The sequence below is a fragment of the Halichoerus grypus genome, chromosome 1, assembly GCF_964656455.1.
Source record: "Halichoerus grypus chromosome 1, mHalGry1.hap1.1, whole genome shotgun sequence".
Taxonomy (NCBI): Eukaryota; Metazoa; Chordata; class Mammalia; order Carnivora; family Phocidae; genus Halichoerus; species Halichoerus grypus.
This window is the reverse complement of record NC_135712.1, coordinates 161,040,311-161,062,802: the sequence shown is the minus strand read 5'-3', so window position 1 is coordinate 161,062,802 and position 22,492 is coordinate 161,040,311. Positions and strand designations below refer to the sequence as shown.

The window sequence follows — 22,492 nt, the reverse complement described above, 5'->3', positions numbered from 1 at the left end:
GCAAATAGGACCCTTGCAGAGAAGGATAATGAGCACTCTGCAGAAAATAAGGATAATGGGGAGAGACTCCCTGGGATAGGGGCCTCCTGGGGTGGTCCCAGAAGGTGACACTCAAGCTGAGGCCTGATGATGAGAAGCCAGGCATGGGGACAGTGGTCAGGCAGAGGGAACAGTGCCACAGTGTCCAGAAAGACAAAGCTCGCCGTGTTGGAGATACAGAAAGGGCAGTGTGGCCAGATGGCAGTGAAGAAGGCACATGGAAGGAGATGTGGTCAGGGGCAGCGGAAGCCAGAACATGCAGGATCTTACAGGCCGACGTCGAGTGCGGATTTTATTTTTATGGCAATGAGAAGCCATTGAAGACTGTCTGAAGCAAGGAAATTCGTATTAGACATCTCTTTTATCCCACCTCACATATCTTAGCAGCCCCCGCTGAACTCCAGCCCACCGCAGCAGCAACCAGCCCACACAGTGTAACAGTCTAAAGAGCCTCGCTGCCTGCCTTGGATCCTCTCCGGTTCCAGCCCGGGAGGCCTGTGGGAAACCACCAAGCATTCATGCATTCGTGACCCAGAAGTGAGAGGGCCTTACCACCCTACGGACCAACCCTTGGCCAACGGGGAGCAAGGGATGCCCGGCCAGATCAAGCCCCACTTGCCCGTGGCAGGGACCAACTTGAGGATGCAGCCTTGTAGCACTTCCTTCCTCCTGTTTTACTCTCTCCGGTCACCAAAACAAATGAGCTGCATGCAAGCCTGTGTCTCAGGCTCTGGTTTTCCAGAGGGAGCCCAGGCTGAGACGAGAGGCACTCTGACTGATGTTTGCCAAGTACCACCTGGGTTGCTGAGTGGAGCGGGGTCCTACTGTGGGATCGCAGGGAAGGTTTCATAGAGGAGGCTCAATCTCTTGGCCCAAATGGCCTCTGTGTTCCAAAACAGGTGGGAGAAGCCAAGCCAGGTGAGGGCCTACTTTCCCAGCAGCCAAGCAAAGCTCCTTTGTCGGAGCCCCACACCTGCCGTAAGGCAGGGCCCCAAGGGGGTCTGGGCGAAAGTTTAATAAGTGTGATCAGCCACCTTAGCTACTCAAGAGACAGGCAGGTGAGGAGGCAGGCAAGCACACTGGGGCCATCCTGAGCCATCCATCGGAGAGGACAGCTGCAGGCCCTATTTCCCAGAAGCCAGAGCAGAACCCCCCGCATGGATGCTGTGGGGTCCTGAGGCAGGCAGCAGGCTGGTTCCCCGTCAGAGCCTGCAGGCAGAGACCACCAGCCCAGTGCACAGAGCAGAAAGGCAGGCTCCCACAGGGCCGTGACTGGCCAAGGCATCAGAGCGTGATGTTGGGCCCACGGCCATCTGTCTGTCTGTCTGTCTACTTCCCTGCTCCCTGTCCTCAGCAGGGCCCATGGGCACCGAATCCTTTGCTGCTCCCTCCGCTCCACCCTGGCTGTCACCAAGCCTCACACCACAGCCACCGCAGCCAGCCTCAACCCTGCCCCGGGCCTCCGGCCGCACTGCAGTCCATTCTCCACACAGCAGCCGATGTGGAGCCCCTAAAACAGTGTTAAGTAGGATCCTGTCGCTCCTCGGCTCTCCGCCCCAGAAAGGCCTAAAGGACCTGCAGCCTGGACTTTATCTGCCTTCACATAACTTCACTTCAGCCGTATTTGCTCCTGGCCGGTCCCTGAGCACTCGGAGGTCTCTATACCAAGACCCCTGCCCTTGACATTCCCCTTCCTGAAGTGTTCTTCTCCCAGACCAGCACATGACTGCCGCCTCCCTTCACTCCTGCCTGCTTTCAAGTATCAGTTGCGCTCACGGGTCTTTCACGATTCCCCTTTCTTAAAAGAGCAGCCCAACCTGTCCGCTCACCCCGATTTACTTTTCTCCAAAGGCAGCACTCACACATATGCACTTTTTAAATGTTTCCTGTTCTCTCTCATAGGAGTTTCACGAGGGCAGAGCCTGGCTGGCTGGCTTTCCACATATGCCCAGAACCCAGCATACTGCCTGGCATGTCGAAGGTGCTCGATTAATACATGCTAGATGGATGAGTACCCTTCCTGCCCTTAGAGCCTGTCACCCTGCCCCGCCGGATCTCCATCTAGCAGCTCAGGCTCCAGGACTTGGCTTAGGAAAGCGAACCACTGGGTCTTCGCATCCTAATGAGACTGTGAGTGTTCAGCCTGAAACCACCGAGAGCATCTACCAAGTTGAAACCGCCACCCCACCCGCCGGAAGTCCTCTGCCCGCACACTCACTTGACACACAGGCAGGGACTTTGTACTGTGGGTTACGCCCCAGCCCGCCCCCCCTAACTCTCCCACTTCCCGCCTGGCACGCTGCCCGCCTCTCCTACTTTCCCCAAGCCAGGCCTTCTTATCTTACATCGGACTTCAGGGGAAATTTTTAGGGCTCCTGACATCTGGAGTGAAGTTCAGAAGTATCTGCTGGGCACGGAGAGTAGGAGTGAGGCCCAGTTAGGATGGAGAAGGGCTCCCAGAGCATTTACACTCAGAAAAGGGGAGCTGCCCCCACTCCCACTCAGCAGAGGTCAGTCAGGTAAGTTTCAAATGGGTGCGGGTGGGGGTGGCTCCCCTCTTCTGAGTGTGGGGGTGGGCACTTCCAGGCTGCAAGGGTTCTGGGTCTCGTTCAGGTCCTTCTTGTGCCTTGGTGACAAGAGGGCTCGGGCCCATGTATCGCTGCCTCAATCTGGGAAGCACAGTCTCAGGGTAAGAGATGAGGCTTATTTTCTCTTCTAAGCTTCACAGTTAATCACTCCTTGTTTACACTGTCCCTCTGAGTCCCTACACCCGTGACGGCATATTCTTGTCTTTATCTTCTTTTCCTAGGATAGATTGCATTCATCTTGATCTTTTGGTGAACTCCTACCTAACCTTCAAGACCCTGTTCAAAAGTCACCTGGTCAGTAGAGCTTTCCCTGACACACAGGACCAAGCCCCAGCCCAGAGCAGAATTCATTTCTTGCCTTCCTGTTCCCTAGCGTCTGTGTTCTTGCCTCTGTAACAGCACACATTGCAGAGTATGTTCAACATTTAATTCAAGTGTCCCAAACTAAGGTGCGTTTGGGGGCAGGCAAGGAACATAAAATGCAGCAAGACAACAGAAAAGATTGTCCAGCCTAAAGCAAATCCAATTTAAAACAAAGCAGCACATCACCATTCTGTAGGCACCAAAAAACAGGTTTCTTAGTGGGAACTGGCCTAGGGCTGTCTGTGTGGGGCTCTTGGTTTGTAAGTCTCTCTCTTGCTATCGAGAATGGGCTCTTGAGGGGAGAGACCCCATCTCACTCCTTTGTGCCACCAGCAACCAGGCACAGACCCAGGTACTCAACAATAAAGGAACTGAAGGCAGGGCCTGGTAGTCAGGCCAGTGAGAGGCAACAAGAGGAGGACAAGAGGTACGGTGGGGCTAAACCCGCTTTCCAGGGATTTGTGCCTGCTGTCCCTAAGGAGTGGCTTCCTATGTGCCCTAGTGGGAAATCAAGTCTGCTCATTAGGTTAAAAGCACCATTAGCGGGGTGACTGCGTGGCTCAGTTGGTTAAGCGTCCAACTCTTGATTTCAGCTCAGGTCATGATCCCAGAGTCGTGAGATCAAGCCCCGTGTCGGGCTCCATGCCCGGTGGGGAGTCTGCTTGAGATTCTGTCCCTCTCCCTCTGCCCCTCCCACTCGTGCTCTCTTTCTCTCTCTCTCTCAAATAGATAAATAAATCTTTAAAAAAAAAAAAAAAGCACCATTAGTGGTTCAGTTCCCAAAACCTATGTCCAGCACTGTCTCCACCAGTGGAAATAGAAGAGGATTTTATGTGAACGGTCTTTCTCCTGCATGACGAAACAAACAGTGGAAAGTTCCTTGCTTCTTCATAGTAGAAAAAGACCTTGGAAAAATTAGTTCTCAGGACAAAACTCTGAAAACTGGTCAGACTGACCCAAATACGAGTTCCTGAGCTATTTTTCATCATGTCTTGGGATGCGGTGAGCTGACCTAGGAGGTGGAGTCTACAGGCCACTCCTCTGGCCAGCCGCTGTCACTTTTCCTGCCTCAGTCCTCCAGGGAAGAGCACAGCCTGGGGCTTCCCAACAAGCCAGAACCGAGACACGGGTTACTCTTAGGAGCAATAGTGAGAAGCTGCCAAACGTCCAGTATGTTAGCTGGCAGGTGGGCAGAAGCCGAGGGAGGGAGAGCAGGGCAAGAACACGCTGGGCTAGTGACCCAGGGAGGGGCAAACAACAAGGTCCTGAACACAGACGGCTTCTCTGCAGCGGGCAGCAAGGGCTGCGGGCGTACTCCTGAGCTCAAGACTCCTCCTGCCCCCTAAACACAGCTGCCCAAGGTCCCAGTGTCACAGATCTCTCTCTGTCCCTTGTTACAAGGCAACCCTCCTTGGCAGGTTATCTGTCACTGGAAGTGAACGAGTGATCAGGAATCTCAGGTTCCCATTCTACTCCATCAGCAGAGGGGTCAAGGATGGTTCCAGTAGTTACCTGGAGTCGGTATTTCCTCACCAGGAACTTGGGTACAGCGGTGACCAGTCCCACTCTGCAGGGCTGGCGGGAGCACGAGGCGCAGGAGGGGTTCTAACGTGCTTCGAGAACCTCCGGGCGCCACCTGTGTTAGTGTTCACCTCTGCCAGCCCGTTTCATCCTCACAACCCTAGAAGGTAAGTCTTACTACTTTCTACATGAGGGGTCACAGGGAAGCAGTGGCAGAAGAGCTTTGTCTGACTCTAAAAGCCCATGCCCTTTACTGTGTGCAAGGCTCCTCCAGAATCCTTAAATGCTTTGTTTTGTTTTGTTTCTTCTGAGAAACCTCAGTGATGCTTCATACCTCCTGCAGGAATCAGTCAAACACCTTCCTGAACAGTCTTGATGGGGAAAAGATGAGATGTGGGAAAGAGACCAAAGCCTCTGACCAAGGAGTCTTGCCTCGGTCGCTCGCAAAAGACCACCGGCTCCCCAGGGATGCCCCTCCTCCCTCTCACAGGGAAACCAAGATCACCTAGCACAACCCAAGTCCTTCCTCTGTGGCCTCCTTCCCTGCTGCTACCAAACCACACTCACAGGCCCCCTTAAGCACTACGGGGCAACAGAGAGTGACCCGACCGAAGCAGGGTGCCAGGAGCCCCCCTCCCCGATTCAGTGGTCAGGCAGGCCCGCCAGGCTGGGAAGAGCCCATAACTAACAGGTGGACTGCTGGCTCCTTGTGGCAACAACCTATGCCTACCAGGAGAAGCTGAGAGCAAGCGATGACAGCATTCCTAAAGCCATGGCCATGAGCTCCGACTTCCTGGGTAAATGGTGTCATGGAGCCCTCGGGGCCTCTACACTAATTCCCTTACGCCCATCTGCTTCTCTTTTTCCAAAATTCCTCTGCAGCAAGGACCCAGCCTAGAGAGGGATCAGATGCACTACATCCCAAAATGAGCTCTGCCTTCCCTCACACTGTCCCTCCTGCACCCTGACACCAGGGTTAATGGAGAGTGCGCCAAGCTGGGAGCCCCACTCAGCCTTGACCCCTTGGCCGCCCCTCCGCTCAGTCACGGCTGATGGTGCCTCCAGCTGGCATCAAGCCTCAGGGACAAACAGTGGGTCTCCCACACAAAGGGCCACCACAGCCCTCAGGACACAGGTGACGCACCTTCCACGATCAGAAGTCTGGCGCTGAGCCCCTTGCATCGTCTCATCTCCCCTGACACTCCAGCTACGCTCGACTTGGACAAACACCCACACTTCCTCTTCCACACCTCCCTGACTTTGCACATATATGGCTTTGGTAGCTAAAGCCCCTTCTATCTTTCCTCACTGGGAAATTCACGTATCCTTCAGGGCCTACGTATCATGAAACTCACTGCCTCCGTGACCCTGGGGAGAGCGGATTGCTGCCCCCTCTGTGCCCCTGTGGCATTCAGCAGACATCCCTGTGACAGCCATGGCAACCACAGGGCCCTGCTTTGCAGGGACGGTCCTAATTTTCAATACTCGGTCTTGCTGTCGCTAAAATAAACACACACATACTTGTCAGGCCATGTGTTCCAATTCCTGGTTCAGAAACTGGGCAACGACATTAATAGCACTGCATGCTAGCTATCTGTTTACCTGTCTGTGCCCCTGACCAGTTACGAGCTCCTGAAGAACGGGGACTGTCTCTTACTCATCCTTTTTTCTCTTGAGCTTAGAACGGTGCCTGGGAAAGAGGAGGTAGTTATAGAACGGACAGACAAACCATCAACTAGTCGCCATCTAATGATCTCCCCAATATGCAGTTTATGTCTCAGGGTGTCAGATGGTCACATCTACCAACAACTGTAATTAAGCTGGACAGAACACTTTCAAAGTTCCAGGCATTTTCTCCTTGGAATCTCATTTCATCCTGTCCACTGCTCCAGGCAGAAAAGGCCAGCTCAAGGCCACGACTCTTAAGTGATATCCCAGGAAACAAAGTTAACAGAGCAAAAAGGAATCTTTTAACAATAAATGTGAATAGAGAAATCTGGTAGACACGACCCCAACCAAGTGATCAAACCAAGGCATCAGTACCAATGTGGGAACCTGGCTTCCTGTGCCACCTGCCGTGTCCCACCCAAGTCGAAGTGAGCTCTAACTCAACCTCCAGCTTACAGGAAATACAGGAGACAAAGGAACAAGTGCAAAGACACCACAAGGGAACCATGAGACAAATCCAGGAAGTGAATCGGTATCCAAAATCAGTATCATTAACAACAACAACAAAAAGTCATTAAAAAAAAAAAAAGCAAGGTGTTGTTCTGGACCAAACTTTACTGGACTCTGGTTCAAAGAGGAAAAACACTGCAGCGCCTTAGGTAGTTCAGTCAGTTAAGCGTCTGCCTTCAGTTCAGATCATGACCTCAGGGTCCTGGGATCGAGCTCCACATCAGGCTCCTTGCTCAGCTGGGAGTCTCCTTCTCCCTCTCCCTCTACCCCTCTCCCTGCTCGTGCTCACTCTCAAATAAAGTCTTTCAAAAAAAGAACAAAAATTAAAGAGGAAAAACACTATAAAAAACTTGAGGGAGAAAGGTGGAAAAACTTAAAAATCAACTAGACAGTAGGTGCTATTTTATAGAAATACCATTTGACCCTTGAACAACATGGGGTCAGGGGCACCAACCCCCTGGGCAGTCAAAAATCTGTGTATACTTTTGACTCCCCAAAAACTTTACAAATAGCCTACTATTGATGGGAAGACTTGTAGATAACATAAATAGTCGATTAACACATATTTTTGTATATTATATGTATTATATACTGTATTCTTACAATAAAATAAGCTAGAGAAAATGTTATTAAGAAAGTCATAAGGAAGAGAGAATACATTTACAGAACTGTACTATAAAAAATCTGCACAGGGGCGCCTGGGTGGCTCAGTCGGTTGGGCGGCTGCCTTCAGCTCAGGTCATCATCCCAGGGTCCTGGGATCGAGCCCCGCATCGGGCTCCCTGCTCAGCAGAGAGCCTGCTTCTCCCTTTCCCTCTGCCTGCCGCTCTGCCTACTTGTGCTATCTCTCTGTCAAATAAAAAAAAAAAAAAAATCTGCACCGAAGTGTACCCAGTTGTTCGAGGTTCAACTGTACTGATTTACTTAGGTGTGTTAAAAGCATTGTGCTTATTCTTATCAGGGAAATAAAAATCAAAACCACAATGAGATGTCACCACCTGTCACCTGTCAGAATGACTAAAATCAAAAAGACAAGAAATAGGAAGTATTGGGGTGCCCGGGTGGCTCAGTTGGTTAAGCGTCTGCCTTTGGCTTGGGTCACGATCCCAGGGTCCTGGGATTGAACCCCACATCAGGCTGTCTGCTCAGAGGGGAGTCTGCTTCTCCCTCTCCCTATGTCCCTCCCCCCTGCTCACTCTTTTTTTTTTTTTTTTAAGATTTTATTTATTTATTTGATAGAGAGACACAGTGAAGAGAGGGAACACAAGCAGGGGGAGTGGGAGAGGGAGAAGCAGGCTTTCCCGCAGAGCAGGGAGCCCGATGTGGGGCTCCATCCCAGGACCCTGGGATCATGACCCGAGCCGCAGGCAGATGCCTAATAACTGAGCCACCCCAGGCACACCCCCGCCCTGCTCACTCTTTCTCTCTCTCTCTCTCAAATAAATAAATAAAATCTTAAAAAAAAAAAAAAAAAGAAAGAAAGAAATAGGAAGTGTTAGTGAGGATGTGGAGAAAAAGAAAGCCTTGCACACACCACTGGTGGGAATGCAAACTGGTGCAGCCACTGTGGGAAAAAGTATGGAGGCGCCTCAAAAAATTAAAAATAGAACTACCCTATGATCCAATAATCTGGTGGGTATTTACTCCCGGGTATTTACCCAAAGAAAATGAAAACACTAATTCTGAAAGATATATACACCCCTATGTTTACTGAAGCATTATTTACAATAGCTAAGACATGGAAGTAACCCAATTACCCAACCATAGATGAATGGATAAAGACGATGTGGTAAATATATTCAACAGAATATTACTCAGCCATAAAAAAAGAATGAGACCTTTGCAACAACGTGGACAGACCTAGAGGGTATAATGCTAAGTAAAATAAGTCCGACAGAGAAAGACAAATACCATATGGTTTCACTCATATGTGGAATTTAAGAAACACAACAAATGGAAAAAAAAAGAAACAAAACAAATGAGCAAACAAACGAAAAGAGACAAACAAACAAACAACCTTAAATACAGAGAATAAACTAGTGGCTGCCAGAGATAGGAGTAGGGATGGGTGAAATAGATAAAGGGGGTTAAGAGTACACTTATCACGAAGAGCACTGAACAATGTATAGAACTGTTGAATCATTATACTGTATACCTGAAACTAATATAACACTGTATGTTAACTACACTGGAGTTTAAAAAATAGAAAAAAAAATCATGCCCATTCTTAAAAGTTGTATGTTGAGCTATGGGGTGATATATCATGTTATCTGCAACTTACTTTCAAATAAAAAAAAAAGGTATATTACATATACAGAAAGACGAAGCAAACAGAGTAAAACAGAACAACTGCTGAATCTAGGTGGAGGATAGGTTTGGGGTTTATTGTGCTCTTCTTTCAGCTTTTCTATATGCTTGACAGTTTTCATAACAAAAAGTTGGGAAAAATAAGAGTATTAATAATATCTGCAGAATGAAAATATTACTGATATGAAAAAGAACGAACTGGAGATCTTGGAAACTAAAATTGTAATTATCAAAATAAAACAAGAGATGGAATGAATGGTCAGAACAGATACAGCTGAGGGACGCCTGGGTGGCGCAGTTGGTTAAAGCGTCTGACTCTCGATTTTGGCTCAGGTCATGATCTTGGGATGGAGCCCCGGGTTGGGCTCTGCGCTCAGCATGAGCTTGAGTCTGCGCTCAGCACTGTGCTCAGAGTCTGCTTAAGAATCTCTCTCCCTCTCCCTCTGCCCCTCCCACTCATGCTCTCTCTCTCTCTCTAAAATAAATAAATCTTAAAAAAAAAAAAAAAAAAAGAACAGACACAGCTGAAAAGGAAATCAGTGTACTGGAAGGTGAAGCCCAGGGTTTGTCCAGAACACAGCACAATAGAGCACCATGCTGTTGAGATGGAGAAGATAAGAGATGTGAAGAACAGACCCTAAATTCCAGCTCCTGTACCATGCAAGCTCCAGAGGGGAGAATAGGAGCTAATCAAATACATTTTTAAAAATTCCTTAGACCTTTAGGGGCGCCTGGGTGATGTAGTCGGTTAAGCATCTGACTCTTGGTTTTGGCTCAGGTCATGATCTCAGGGTCCTGAGATCGAGCCCCATGTCCGCTCCACGCTCAGCGTAGAGTCTGCCTGGGTTTCTCTCTCCCTCTTCCTTTGTTCCTCCCCCCACCACGCTTGCTTGCTCCTCTCTCTCTAAAATAAAGAAATAAATCTTAAAAAAAAAAATCCTTAGACCTTTAGAAATACAGGAATTTTCACTCTGGTTATACCTACTGAGTTCAGAGCAAGGTGAATGAAAAAATATCCCACAACCTAGGTACACTATGGTAAGATTTCAGAACATTAGAAATCAAGGGTCACTTGATTTCAAGAGTCACTTACAGATTCTTTCTGAAAGAATCACTTGAGGAACAATTCAGGCAAAATGCAAATGAACTAAAGCAATAAAAAAACAGTAAACCAAAAATAAATAAATAAAACTTGGAATTAAATAAATTAAATAAATTAAAGGAATTAAAATAACTGTTGATGCAAAATGTCAAAAAAAAAAAAAATCAATAATGATCTGGCCCTCGAATCCCAGATGATTTCAATGTGGAAACTGGGGGTGGGGAGGCAATGAGGAGGGAGGAAAAGTGTGCCAAGGTTCTTGTCCTCTTAGGGTCAAAGAAATAAATACTAATTCTAGACCACAGGTAGGAAAATATAAATTTGAATACGTATTTAACATTTAACAAGATGAATAGAGACAGGACATACGTATTTCCAAATTACTAAGAAGACGGCATGGGAGAGAGATCCAACAGAGGCCAAGACATACTTTGTGACGCAGAAAGTCAGTCACTGAACAGTGAGGGCAGAGAGCTTCATGTGGGTCATTCAACAACAACAGAGAGGGTGCAGTGCTAAGTGCGGGCACACAGCAGAGCTCACATGCCCTCCCGGGCCTGGGAACAAACACACGAGCAAGACGTGGGGTGGTAGTAAGTGCTAGGAAGAAAAAAACAAAGCAAGGCACGTAAGACCAAAAACGTTATGCTTGGTGAAGGAAGTCGGACACAGGAAAACCCACAATATTGTAGGTTTCCATTTATCTGGAATGTCTAGGACAGGCAACCCTACAGAGACAGAAAGTAGACAAGTGGTTGCCAGGGGTTATAGGGAGGTAGGAATGGGAATGACTGCTCAGGGGTAGCAGGTTTCTTTTGGGGCAATGAAAATATCTGAAAATTGATTGTGGTGATGGTTATACAACTCTGTGAGTATACAACACCACAGTGAACCGAACACTTTAAATGGGGAAGTTCTATGGTATACGGATTATATCTCAATAAAGACTTTTTTTTAAGGAACTTGGTAGAGTGCTACTTTAGACAAAATTGTCAAGGGGGCACCTGGGCGATTCAGTCAGTTGAGCATCCGTCTGACTCTTAATTTCAGCTCAGGTCATGATCTCGGGGTTGCGGGATCGAGCCCCACCTCGGGTTCTGCACTCAGCGCGGAGTCCGCTTGGGACTCTATTCTCCCTCTGCCTTTCCCCCCACTCACACTCTCACTCACTCTAAAATAAATTTTAAAAATCTTTTAAAAAATGACAGTCAAGTAAGGCCAACTCACGTAAAGCAAAACAATAATCTGCTGATGTATACATACATGTACACACGCAGAGCAAACTGCCCCAAAACATCTTAACACACCACGGCCTTCCATCCATTATCACGCTCCTGCTCAGAGGCAGGGGAACCCCTGAGTGGCAAAAAGAATCTAGCTGGAATTCTATAGCTTGGAGTCCTTTTAATACTTAATGAGTTTTTCACACTAGGCTTGAAAATACCAACCATGACTGTTTCACATCAAATTAGCTGAACTTTGCCAGTTAAATTTTAAGAGATTAGGCTTTTTAGCAAACCAGTCTACAAAAACTTTCCCCATCAACTTGCACTATGGTGACACTATTTCTCAAAAGTCATAAAATCAAACAAAACAAAACAAAACACAGAGTTCCCATAAGGTCTCCCGTTTTCACCTGACATTTATCTCCCCTCCCCGGCCAGGAGCCCTTAAGCTCCTGCATGAACCCAACCCTTCAAGCAGAGGTTTACTGATACCCTTTCCTGCTTAGAAGCCTCTCCCTTCTCCCTCTTTCTCTCCCTCCCTCTCTGTTCATTCAGCCAACACTTACCAAGGGCTTATTCTGGGGAAAAGAACCCAAAGAAAACCCTAGAGTCAGAGTTTACACTGAGGTATTTACCTTGTGATTTCAATAATAAAATAGATTTTTTTTCTATGTATTTCAAAGAATGTTCCCATATTTTATAAAACCGATCTTTTTCTATGTAATTATCTATAATGTAAACATGGAAGATATTAACAATTCATAGCAAACTGAAGTTTATTCTGACAGCTAAATTCTACTTTTTTTATCATGAAATCATCTGCTATTTGTGTACCCATGAGAGTTAAAACCCAAGAATAAAAAAACAAGTTAAACAAACAAAAAAATCAAAGCTTTTCACTGGAAAATGTAAACGGAACATTTTTAATTTTTTTTTAGATTATTTCTTTACTTATTTATTTGAGAGAGAGCATGAGTTGGGGAAAGGGGCAAAGGGAGAAAGAGAATCTCAAGCAGACTCCCCACTGAGCATGGAGCCTGACCTGGGGCTCGATCTCACGACCCTGAGATCATGACCTGAGCCAAAATCAGGAGTTGGATGGTGGGGTGCCTGGGTGGCTCAGTCGGTTAGGTGTCTGCCTTTGGCTCAGGTCATGATCCTGGGGTCCTGGGATTGAGTTCCACATCGAGCTCCCTGGTCCGCAGGGAGTTTGCTTCTCCCTCTGCCTCTGCCTCTCATAAATAAATAAATAAAATCTTAAAAAAAAAAAAAAAAAAGAGTTGGATGCTTAACCAACTGAGCCACCCAGGTGCCCCAGAATATTTTTCATTTTAAAAATATCTAATTTTGGGGGCACCTGGGTGGCTCAGTCGGTTAAGCCACTGCCTTCGGCTCAGGTCATGATCCCAGGGTCCTGGGATTGAGCCCCACATTGGGCTCCCTGCTCAGCGGGGAGCCTGCTTCTCCCTCTCCCTCTGCCTTCCTCTCTGCCTACTTGTTCTCTCTCTCTCTGTGTCAAATAAATAAATATCTTTAAAAAATAAAATAAATAAATAAATAAAAATATCTAATTTTAATCTTTCTCTGGCATCAAAATGGCAGGAGTGGGGATTCCCTGGCTGGAAATTATAGGATTTTTTTTTCAGTGAGTGATGGGATCCTTCAGTGATGAAATGGTCCAACACCATCCACATCAGCTAATCTAACCCACTAACCATGAGCTGTGAGCTGGAAGCCAACCTTTCAGGCCTCTCGCATCAAGATGACCAGCATCCCCTTAAAAAGCAGTCGCCTCAAGAGATGACACACTCCAATGACCTGTCGCTGCCCAACACACACTGCAATTGCTGTCAGGGCCCTTGGGCAAGCCCCCTGGACTGACGTGCACCAGAATTGTGACTCTATGGTTAGACCTCACTTTGGACCGAAGAACGCTACCACTATGGAACACTCTCAAATACACCCCTGAAGGACCTGCCAGAAGGAAGAGCTGCAGGCTCTGAAGAATGTGAATAAGAATCGTCACAGCTGATCAAACACTGGGGAAATACGCACACAATTTCTCAAGGAGACGACTTTGAAAGGGGCAGCACCCATGGACACATCAGGTTCTAGGTTGCTATTTTTTTTTTTTTACAAATTAGTCACATTACTCCTTAGTCACACTCCAAATTCGGGACGGTGTCACCTCAAACACTGACGAACAGGTGCGAAAACCTCGAAGAACTCACAATGTTTACATATCTCATGTAGGACTAAGTTCCTGTTTTTCCAGTCCAAGAAAGGGAGGTTTACAAGGCAAAGGAGTACAAGTAAGATCAGAGGAGTCCATGTATGTCATGGGATAGATACAGAAGTTATTAATGAGCAATGGTCCTTGCTTATCAATTTATCACAGCAGGTTGGAGAGATCCTCTCTCTAACAGCACTAGCTCGGGTTCTGTTGCTCTATGTTCAATAGAACAGCATTTTGTAAGCCATTCTAGAAGATGGGCTTTTTCGTTTGTTCACACTAGCCATATGTACCAATTCACCCAATTCACCTGAATGAATAAGGATTTGTTTGTTTAACCAGCACCTGGCATTAGGATGCTGATATGGTACTGCTAATCAAAACACACAAAAAATGTAAAATATAAGTGATATATGACGGCCCAGATATTAAACTCATCCCAAACCTTTCCGTGCGTGTGCGGTGTTTGTGCGCATACTACCAGTGGGAGAGGGCATAGCACAGCAGTGAGAATAAGCACCAGACCAGGAGCCAGAAGGCCAGGTTCTGTTCCAATCTGCCACATACAGGCCTTCATGTCCTGCTCTGTAAGATGGTGGTCCTTCTCACAGGGTGACCTCAAGCAAACCCTGTGTGGGTAGGTGAGATAGGGATTCTTTCTGCAGCTCACTGATGGAGTAACAGATCGGTGAAGTGACTTGCACAAGGTCAGCTGGGCACCCAAGCTGAGAAGCCCCATGCCACTCTCTCTCCCAGGTGATTTCCACACCAACGTCAGTCCCCATTTCCTAATGATCCGCAATGGGCCAGGTCCCTAAAGCTAAGAGGTTTACAGGGAAGCAGATTAGAAGCAATGATGTCACATGCCCAAAGAACTACATGGCAAAGTCAAGATTTTAAGATGGTGCCTTGTGGGTCTAACACTGGCCCTCCTTCCACTGTCTTTCCACAACCCCCGCGCTACCTCAGGACTGTTAGAAACCTCAGGAGGCAAGGCTTATTTTGCAACGGGATGGCTGTCATTGGCCTCAAGAACAGATTTCTCCAGACAACCAGCATGACCCAGAACTTCTTTCTAATCTAATAGTCCTTATGCTATTTCTGATCAAAACTGAAAAAGTCAAACCAATAACATCCAAATCAGAAAAGCACCTGATCCAAATAGCAAAATCAGACCCCTGATTGGAAGGACCAAAGATGCAAACTTTAAAAAGAAGGCAGTTCCTATTTCCCTGCCTGCCCCCTCTTTGGAAAGTGCCAGGAGCAGTTACAAAAACAAAGGTGACTTGTAGGGCCTAGGGAAGCTTGAGAGCCAAGGCCCAAGGGCATACACTTTACCTCTGTGAAGGAGAGATCTGGCAACATCCTCAATAAGGGGAGAGTGAACCCGACAGAGAGCTGAATAAAGGGGGTACAATTCGACAAGGCTAACCTCTGTGTGTGGACTTGAGGTCTGTGTCCCCAGTGATCTGCAAAACGAGTTTACATAACAGGCCTTTGTGTTGTCCCAGATAAGAGAGAGTAGAGGAGCAGTAAGAATGTTTTAAGGATTTAGAACCGGCTGAGATTTCCTGGGGGATAGTGAGGTTGGGGGGCAGCGGGGGCGGGGAGCAAAGTGTGGGGGAAGGGTGAGTTAAGAAATCATCTGTCTGAGATAAGGAGGAAAATAGTAACAACGGCCATAATAATTTAAGTCCTCATATTTGTAATTCCTTGGTTTTATTCGCAATAGCACTCTCAGGATAGAAAAGAAACCAATAACACCAATTGCCTCTTCTTAGAGGGCATTGCGGGGTCGGAGGACAAAGGTGAAAGGGAGATTTTTTTTTTTTTTTTTTTTTTTTTTAACTGTCTGCCCTTTTACACCTTTGAAATTTGGTTTGGAAGATGCAGCCCCCCATCCCCCAGATTCGCTCTTGAAGTTCAACTTGCATAGCTAGAGCTGTGTGAATCCACATGGGGTGGGCACAGGTACCCATCACCCTATATGGAGCCTTACTAACCAGCACAGCAGGCTAGGTGAGCTGTTCAGAGCTGGCTAGATGTTCTGGTAGCAGACAAACATCCTGAAACTTGCTAGGGCTTCAACCCTTATTACTGAAAAATCTATAAAATGCCCAAGTCCACATTGTTTCTCAAAGTACAGTGGCTGCAACTGCCTTTTTACTAGATTCATTAACTTGCAGATTCCCAGGGTTATCATTTTGAACTCAGAGGGACTCAGACGGGTGGCAAGTGTAAAAATGAGCCCTGGGCTTAGGAACCAGGCAGACCCTGGGTTCAAGTCCTCGTTTTGCCCCTGATTTGTGTGTGGCCTTAGGCATGCTGGTCACTTCATTTATTTTGACCTCAGCTTCCCCTCTATTAATAAAAATCAATTCCCAGACATGTACTATGCACCATGCATATAACACTGTTGTAGGTGCGGGGACTCACAGGCCCACAAAGCAGACTAAATCCCTGCACTTTCAAGGAGCGGACAGACCTTGTACAGGAGGAGACGAACACATGAGGTCATTTCAAGTCCTGCTAAGTGCTATGAACTTACCTCTGAACTCACCCTGTAATGGGACAGAGGGTCCAGAAGGTCAGGGAAGGCCTCTCTCTGAAGAGGAGGCATTTGCAGTGGGAGCCAAATGAAGCAACAGGGGGATGTAGGGACACGCTATGACAGGCGGGGTAACAGATACAAAGAGCCCAAGGCAGGCATGTCTGAAGGAAAGGGCTATCGAGGCTAGAGAGCAGTGAGTGAGGGGCAGAGGGAAGGCAGTAAACCAGCCAAGGCAGACAGGGGCCCACCTCTTCAGGTGAGGAGTATGGATGTCATTCTGGTTGCAACAGGAAGTGACTATAGAAATAAAGGGGTTTAGGGCGCCTGGGTGGCTCAGTTGGTTAAGCGACTGCCTTCGGCTCAGGTCATGATCCTGGTGTCCCGGGATCGAGTCCCGCATCGGGCTCCCTGCTCGGCAGGGAGTCTGCTTCTCCCTCTGACCCTCCTCCCTCTCATGCTGTCTCTCATTCTCTCTCTCTCAAATAAATAAATAAAATCTTAAAAAAAAAAAAAAGAAATAAAGGGGTTTAATTAGATCTGTGATGTTGCAAAGTTTTTTATTTTTTTAGCAGCAGAACTTTTCAGCCAAATAAAAACAAGTGGAACCTCAATATAGAACTGGATAAAAGTGGTTCTGCTCTGGCTGGGTGAGAAGCTAGTTAAGGCCCTTCTGAACTTGTGGCCTCTTGGCCTTCCCCCTTTACCCTCACGGCACCCCCAAGCACTGGAGCTCAGAGGAGCTGGAAAAACACCAGGTGATCTATCTCTGGGCTCGTCAAGCTCTAACAAAAGCTGCAGAACAAGGAGAGGAGTTTTGGGGGATCATGCTGGATCCTTGCTCGGCCCCAGATAGCTCCTGGAAAGGTTTTAAACAAAATCCCTGATGTGGTCACACTTTCTGCAGGAACAATAACAATAAAATCTGGTTCGTCAAAGGTTCCAGTTAAAATCACACTGCTGAGGGCGCCTGGGCTCAGTTGTTAAGCGTCTGCCTTCGGCTCAGGTCATGATCCCAGGGTCCTGTGATCGAGCCCCGCATCTGGCTCCCTGCTTGGCGGGAAGCCTGCTTCTCCCTCTCCCACTCCCCCCTGCTTGTGTTCCTCTCTCGATGTGTCTCTCTGTGTCAAATAAATACATAAAATCTTTAAAAAAAAAAATCACACTGCTGAAACTATAGAGACAGAAAACAGATCGGTGATTGCCAGGGGCTGGGGTGAAGGGAGGACACTGACACAAAGGGACACAAGGGAACTTTGTGGGTTGCTGGAAGTATTCTATACTGTGATTGTGGTAGTGATTATGGGACTGTATACATTTCGTCAGAATTCACAGAACGGGGTGGCTCAGTCGTTGGGCGTCTGCCTTTGGCTCAGGTCATGATCCCAGGGTCCTGGGATTGAGCCCCGCATTGGGCTCCCTGCTTGGCAGGAAGCCTGCTTCTCCCTCTCCCACTCCCCCTGCTTGTGTTCACTCTCTCACTGTGTCTCTCTCTGCCAAATAAATAAATAAAATCTTAAAAAAAAAAAAAAAAAGAATTCACAGAACGGTACACCTAAAATGGGTGAAGCTTAAGGAGTATAAATTTAACTCTAACAAACCTTAAGTTTTTTTAAAAAAACCAAGGCACCTCCGAGGCATTTTATGGATGAGGAAACAGACTCGGAAAGCAAAAATGACTTGCTCCTGCTGAGTCAGTAGAGCCCCAAAACTGCTGTTGATGGACTGTCCCCCACCCACTGCTGCTCAGTTTCAATCCAAAGCCTCTTTAGCACCCTGGAACCCAGGTTTCTCTGACTGCAAAATGAGGGGGTAGATAAATGCCAAAGACTTTCCCACTCCAAACAGTCAGATTCTAAGAGGCAGTCTGGCATAGGGGAAAGCCCTCGATGCTATGGAGTCAGAAACACTGGAAGAAAAATGCCCACTTCGGTCAGTTACTGGCTGTGCCCTGGGGCCAGCCTGTCCTATGCCAGTACAGGGTTAATAAGAACACATCTGCACATCGGCTGGCACACAACGGCCTCTCAAGAGGGTCAGCCGTTATAACTACCGAGGGGTTTTACCATCCCTACCCCGTGCTGATCCCAATCCCACCCGGCGGCCTCCTGAGAACAACGTGGAGGTGACCATAAGGAACAGAAATCACGAACTGCCTGCCCCGCATTGCATAACCTGCGCTCGGGTACACAGCACACCCTGGGCTCCACTGGGGCACAGGCTGTTATCTTGCCAGGTCAACAGGAACACCCTGCCCCCTCCTTGACCACTGTCAGCACCCAGCCACCACAAACACTCGGGTGCAGGAGAAGGCCGACAGCTTGCAGGAACACCACTGCTATTTATGCCTATATTTTAGGCACTCCGCTTTCCCTCTGGCTGCTGGCATCATCACAGGGCACAAACTCATCCATAGACACACTCCACCCATCCTACAGCCCTTCCCTCGCCACCTGTTCCAAAGGGGTGGTCCCAAATAATGACTCAAAGCTGCCTGCCACACCTTGCTCTTTTTTTTTTTTTTCCATCCTAAGGAAACCAAAAACACACAGAAACCCAAAAGATTCTTTAAAACAAAACAAAACAAAACCCTTCAGGCAGGGAGTCTCTGCTTCCTGTGGCACATGAACTCTAGAGGCACTGTGGTCATGTAAAGTTTGTTGGCTTACTATTTCTCCATGGAGGGACAGGAGGTGGGCAACACCCAGAAATTATCCCAATTTTGCAGAAACAAAGAGCTAAGTACCCTGGCAAAAGGCAAACATGAGCAGGGCTACAGCAACCCAGGGACGCAAAGCACCAGAGCATCAGGTCTCAAGGGACTCCAATACCCTGGTTCAACTTCTAGAAAACACAGAGATAACAGGAGATAACACTTGCCCTGTGCTGCCCCTGCCCAGTGCTCTTAAGAGCTGTCCTGCAGATCACGTGAGCTGAAAACCATGAAAGAATGGAAAAGATTTCTGCACAGCTCAGTTAAGTTACTGAGCAAAAACAATGCTCTGCCCTGGCCACGGTCTCCTAACTCTGTTACGGAGGGCTGGTAGCCAGGTTAAGAAACTCTGATTCATTAATCACAAATATTATTTATCAAACCATTGCCAGGACATTGTGGCAACTACATCCTGCTGTTTCTATTCAGAGTCATTGCCAAAGTTTGGTCCTCTCCCCCACCTTCCGGTATCTGTGAACTTTTCAGTTTCTATCAAACTCCAGCTGGGGGAGGGGACCCAGTGCTGGCCCTCGTCGAGTAAAGTTCCACCACCAGGTCCACAAAGAGACTGCAGGGAGGCGTGGCCAGGCCGGAAATTCTGACAAAAAGTTTTGGCCCTCCGGTCCTAGAAACAACTACTTCCTGATCCCTCCTAGTCGTGGGGGGGGTGTAGTTTTCTGGCCGGGTTCCCCCCACCAGGGCCGAGCTGGGGACTTCGATCGCGGTGGGGAAGGGTCAGGCCAGCCAGGCGGCCTTCTGTCCCCCGCACTCCGAGGCGCTCTGCTGCCTTCCACTGGCGAAGTTATTTTGGAGCAAAAGTGCCCCCAGGGTGTGAGCTCCGGCGGGCAGGGCCTCCTCCCCCGCACTACCCCCAAGACACACACACACGCACAACCCAAGGCCGGCGCTCTGAGGACTGAACCTGACCCAGACCCCAAGGCCTGGGCCTGCTCCGACAGGAGGAAGGGAAAGGGGGAATCGAAAGAGATTTGCCAGAATCCTCAGGACAATCCGGGGCGCTCGCTGCGGCCTGGGGCCGCCCCCGCTGAGGGAGCGCCTTCCAGGGGCCCCGGTCGACACCCGGTGCCCGTAGGAGCCCGGGCTGCGCGGCAGCCAGAGGGCCAGGCCACCCCCGCGCGGCGACCCCAGGCCGGGCCTCCCACCTTGACCCGCTTGCCCTGGATCTCCAGCGTCTTCATGGTGAAGTCGACGCCGATGGTGCTGCCCTGGCGCTCCGAGAAAGCGCCCGTCTTGAAGCGCTGCACCACGCACGTCTTTCCCACGCTCGCGTCGCCCACCAGCACCAGCTTGAACAGGAAATCGTACTGCTCGTCCGGGTCCCCCGCGCCCGGGCCCGGCCCCGCCATGGCCGCGCGGGAGCCGAAGGGCCGGCGCTCCGGACGCTGAGGGAAGCCTGAGCTCACGGAAGCCGCGGACCGCCTGGCGACGTGGAACCGCCGCAACACCTGAAGTAGGGGCGCCGCCGACAGCCGGCCCCGGCCCGGCTCCGCCCCGGCCCCGCCCCGGCAGCCCCCCCGCCCCGCCCCCGGCCAGCCCGGAGCCCCGCGGGCCTCCGCTCAGCCCGGGACTCGCCTAGTCCCGCCTCCGCAAAGCTCGCGGCCGGCCCTCTGCTCGTTCCAGGCCAGTCGGGCCCTCGCGCCCGGCCTCAGCCCCGCCCCATCCCCGCTCTAACCTCGGCACTTCGCGGGACAGACTCCGCCCTCAGTCACACCCCCGATCAGACTCTGCCCTCGGACCCGCCCCCAGCACCGCCCCGGCCAGACTCCGCCCCCAGCACCGCTCCCGGCCCCGCCCCCAGACCGACTTGCCGCCCTCGGCCCGGGGACTCTTCGCTTCTCAGCCCCGCCCCTAGGTCCGCCCACAACCCAACTCCGCCCACGGCACCGCCCCCAGCCCTCGCCACGCCCCCCACCGCCACGGGCCAGGCTGCCTCAAGGGTGGAATGAGGAGCGGACTCAAGGGTACGGTGGAGTCTCTGGGTGGGCCTGCAGGCCTGGGGCCATTAACCCAGCCCTTGCACCCAGAATGGCCTCCTCTAGAATGGATCACTGGGAAGGGGACAACCACGGCAGAATCCCTCCAACAGGGGTTGGGAGAGGTGGTACCATCTTCCCACACAGAAGGGAAAGGCATAGCGGCCCACTACAAGGAACGAGAAGGCTTCAGTGAGGCCGGAAATTAAACCGGCTACAAAACTGGGGTGAAGACCAGAATCCTGATGGGGAAAGGGACCTGAAGGCTGTGTCCTCAACGTGACCCCCCCTTTCAGGGCTCTCAGGAGAAGGGATCTAGAGAGCCCATTCGGTGGATGGCAAGGCCAGAAGGAGGAGTTGGGAAATCACAACCCCCAAAGGCAGCCTAGCAGTGGTTGAAGCAGCTGTCCAAATGGCTCAGGGTGGACTGGCTCAGTTGGGGTTATGGGTCCATTTGGGGGAACTGACCCCGCCAAACAGCACCAATGACTGGCCTGAGCAAAGGAACATGGAAGGTTTGTGGGGAATTCTGTGGAAGGTCAGACCAGCTTCTGCCAAGATAATCCATAAACCAAGGGTCCTTGGAGAAATGGAACCCAAATAAGCTTGAAATAGATAAAATGGAACCTCTCCCCACAAAGGGCTTCCCAACTACCCAGCTGGGAGGGAATTGAGAACACTCCTGCCCTCTTCAGACTCCAGTTCTACTTGGTTCAATAAATTTTATTAATGCCTACTATGGTTCAGGTACTGTTCTAGGTCCTTGGAACACATCAGTGAACAAAGAAGACAAAAATCCGTACCCTCCCCAGCAGAAAAGGGAAGAGGGCTTTCCCATAGCTTAAGGAGGCCATAGAGGGCAAGTCCATCAGGATCCCTGACGAACCTTACCAGCCAAGTGGGGAAGAGACTGACTGGATGAGGAGGCAAAGACAGACCCATGGAGAAGATGGAGGAGCAATCTGTTCTGGAACAGTGTGAACTCTTCTCCCATGGGAAGTACCCAACACTGTTAGACAGGAACCCCCAAAGTGACAAGGAAAAGCAATTCTGGGAGCCCAGCTTTATTACATCAGATTGGAGGGGCAGGAAATAGTCTCCCATTCTGAGCTAGAAGGAGACAGAAGGACATGGGATGGAAGGCTTCCACAGGCTGGGCTGGGCTCTGGGGCATGTCAAAGCTCAGAACCCCAGAAAATAACATCTGTTCCAGCCCAGAGTGGCTCCTCACAGCCACTGGTGGAGACAGGGAAGGAAAAGGTGAGCCCAGGGGCCAGGATGAGCCAAGACTCAGCTATTGGAAGGAAGAGGAGAGGAAGGAAGAGCGTAGACATTTGCAGGGTGGGGTGGACATGTGGCTGAATAATTGAATGGGCTTTTACATTCATCTTGCCTGGCACTGGTTTAGGGTGGGATGGGGGCATGTTGGTCTGGCTATGGATTTTGCCAGAAAGCCCAGCTACCACTTGTCTTTGTAGGGTGATGGACATGTTCTGAAACTAGACTGTTGGGGCACTTGGGTGGTTCAGTCGGTTAAGCATCTGCCTTCAGCTCAGGTCATTATCTCAGGGTCCTGGGATCGAGCCCCTCGTCGGGCTTCCTGCTCAGCAGGGAGCCTGCTTCTCCCTCTGCCCCTCACCACCCCCCACCCCCACCCCCCATTCTCTCCCTCAAACAAAT

The 22,492-nt window shown here is 49.6% G+C and overlaps 1 protein-coding gene across 4 annotated transcripts in view; it reads right to left on the bottom strand.

The window, feature by feature from the left end:
* Positions 1-20,340, bottom strand: part of RAB43 (RAB43, member RAS oncogene family) — a 56,775-nt gene extending 36,435 nt beyond the window's left edge. For 2 of the 4 annotated variants that reach the window (XM_078074545.1, XM_078074537.1), the window contains exon 1: positions 19,996-20,340. In XM_078074545.1, the coding sequence (XP_077930671.1) occupies positions 19,996-20,185 (190 nt within the window). In that variant the 5' untranslated portion in view covers positions 20,186-20,340. Of the gene's footprint in view, positions 1-19,981 lie in introns of all 4 variants that reach the window. The other 2 variants (XM_036099705.2, XM_078074531.1) reach the window with 1 other exon arrangement.
* Between the last annotated feature and the right edge of the window lie 2,152 nt (positions 20,341-22,492).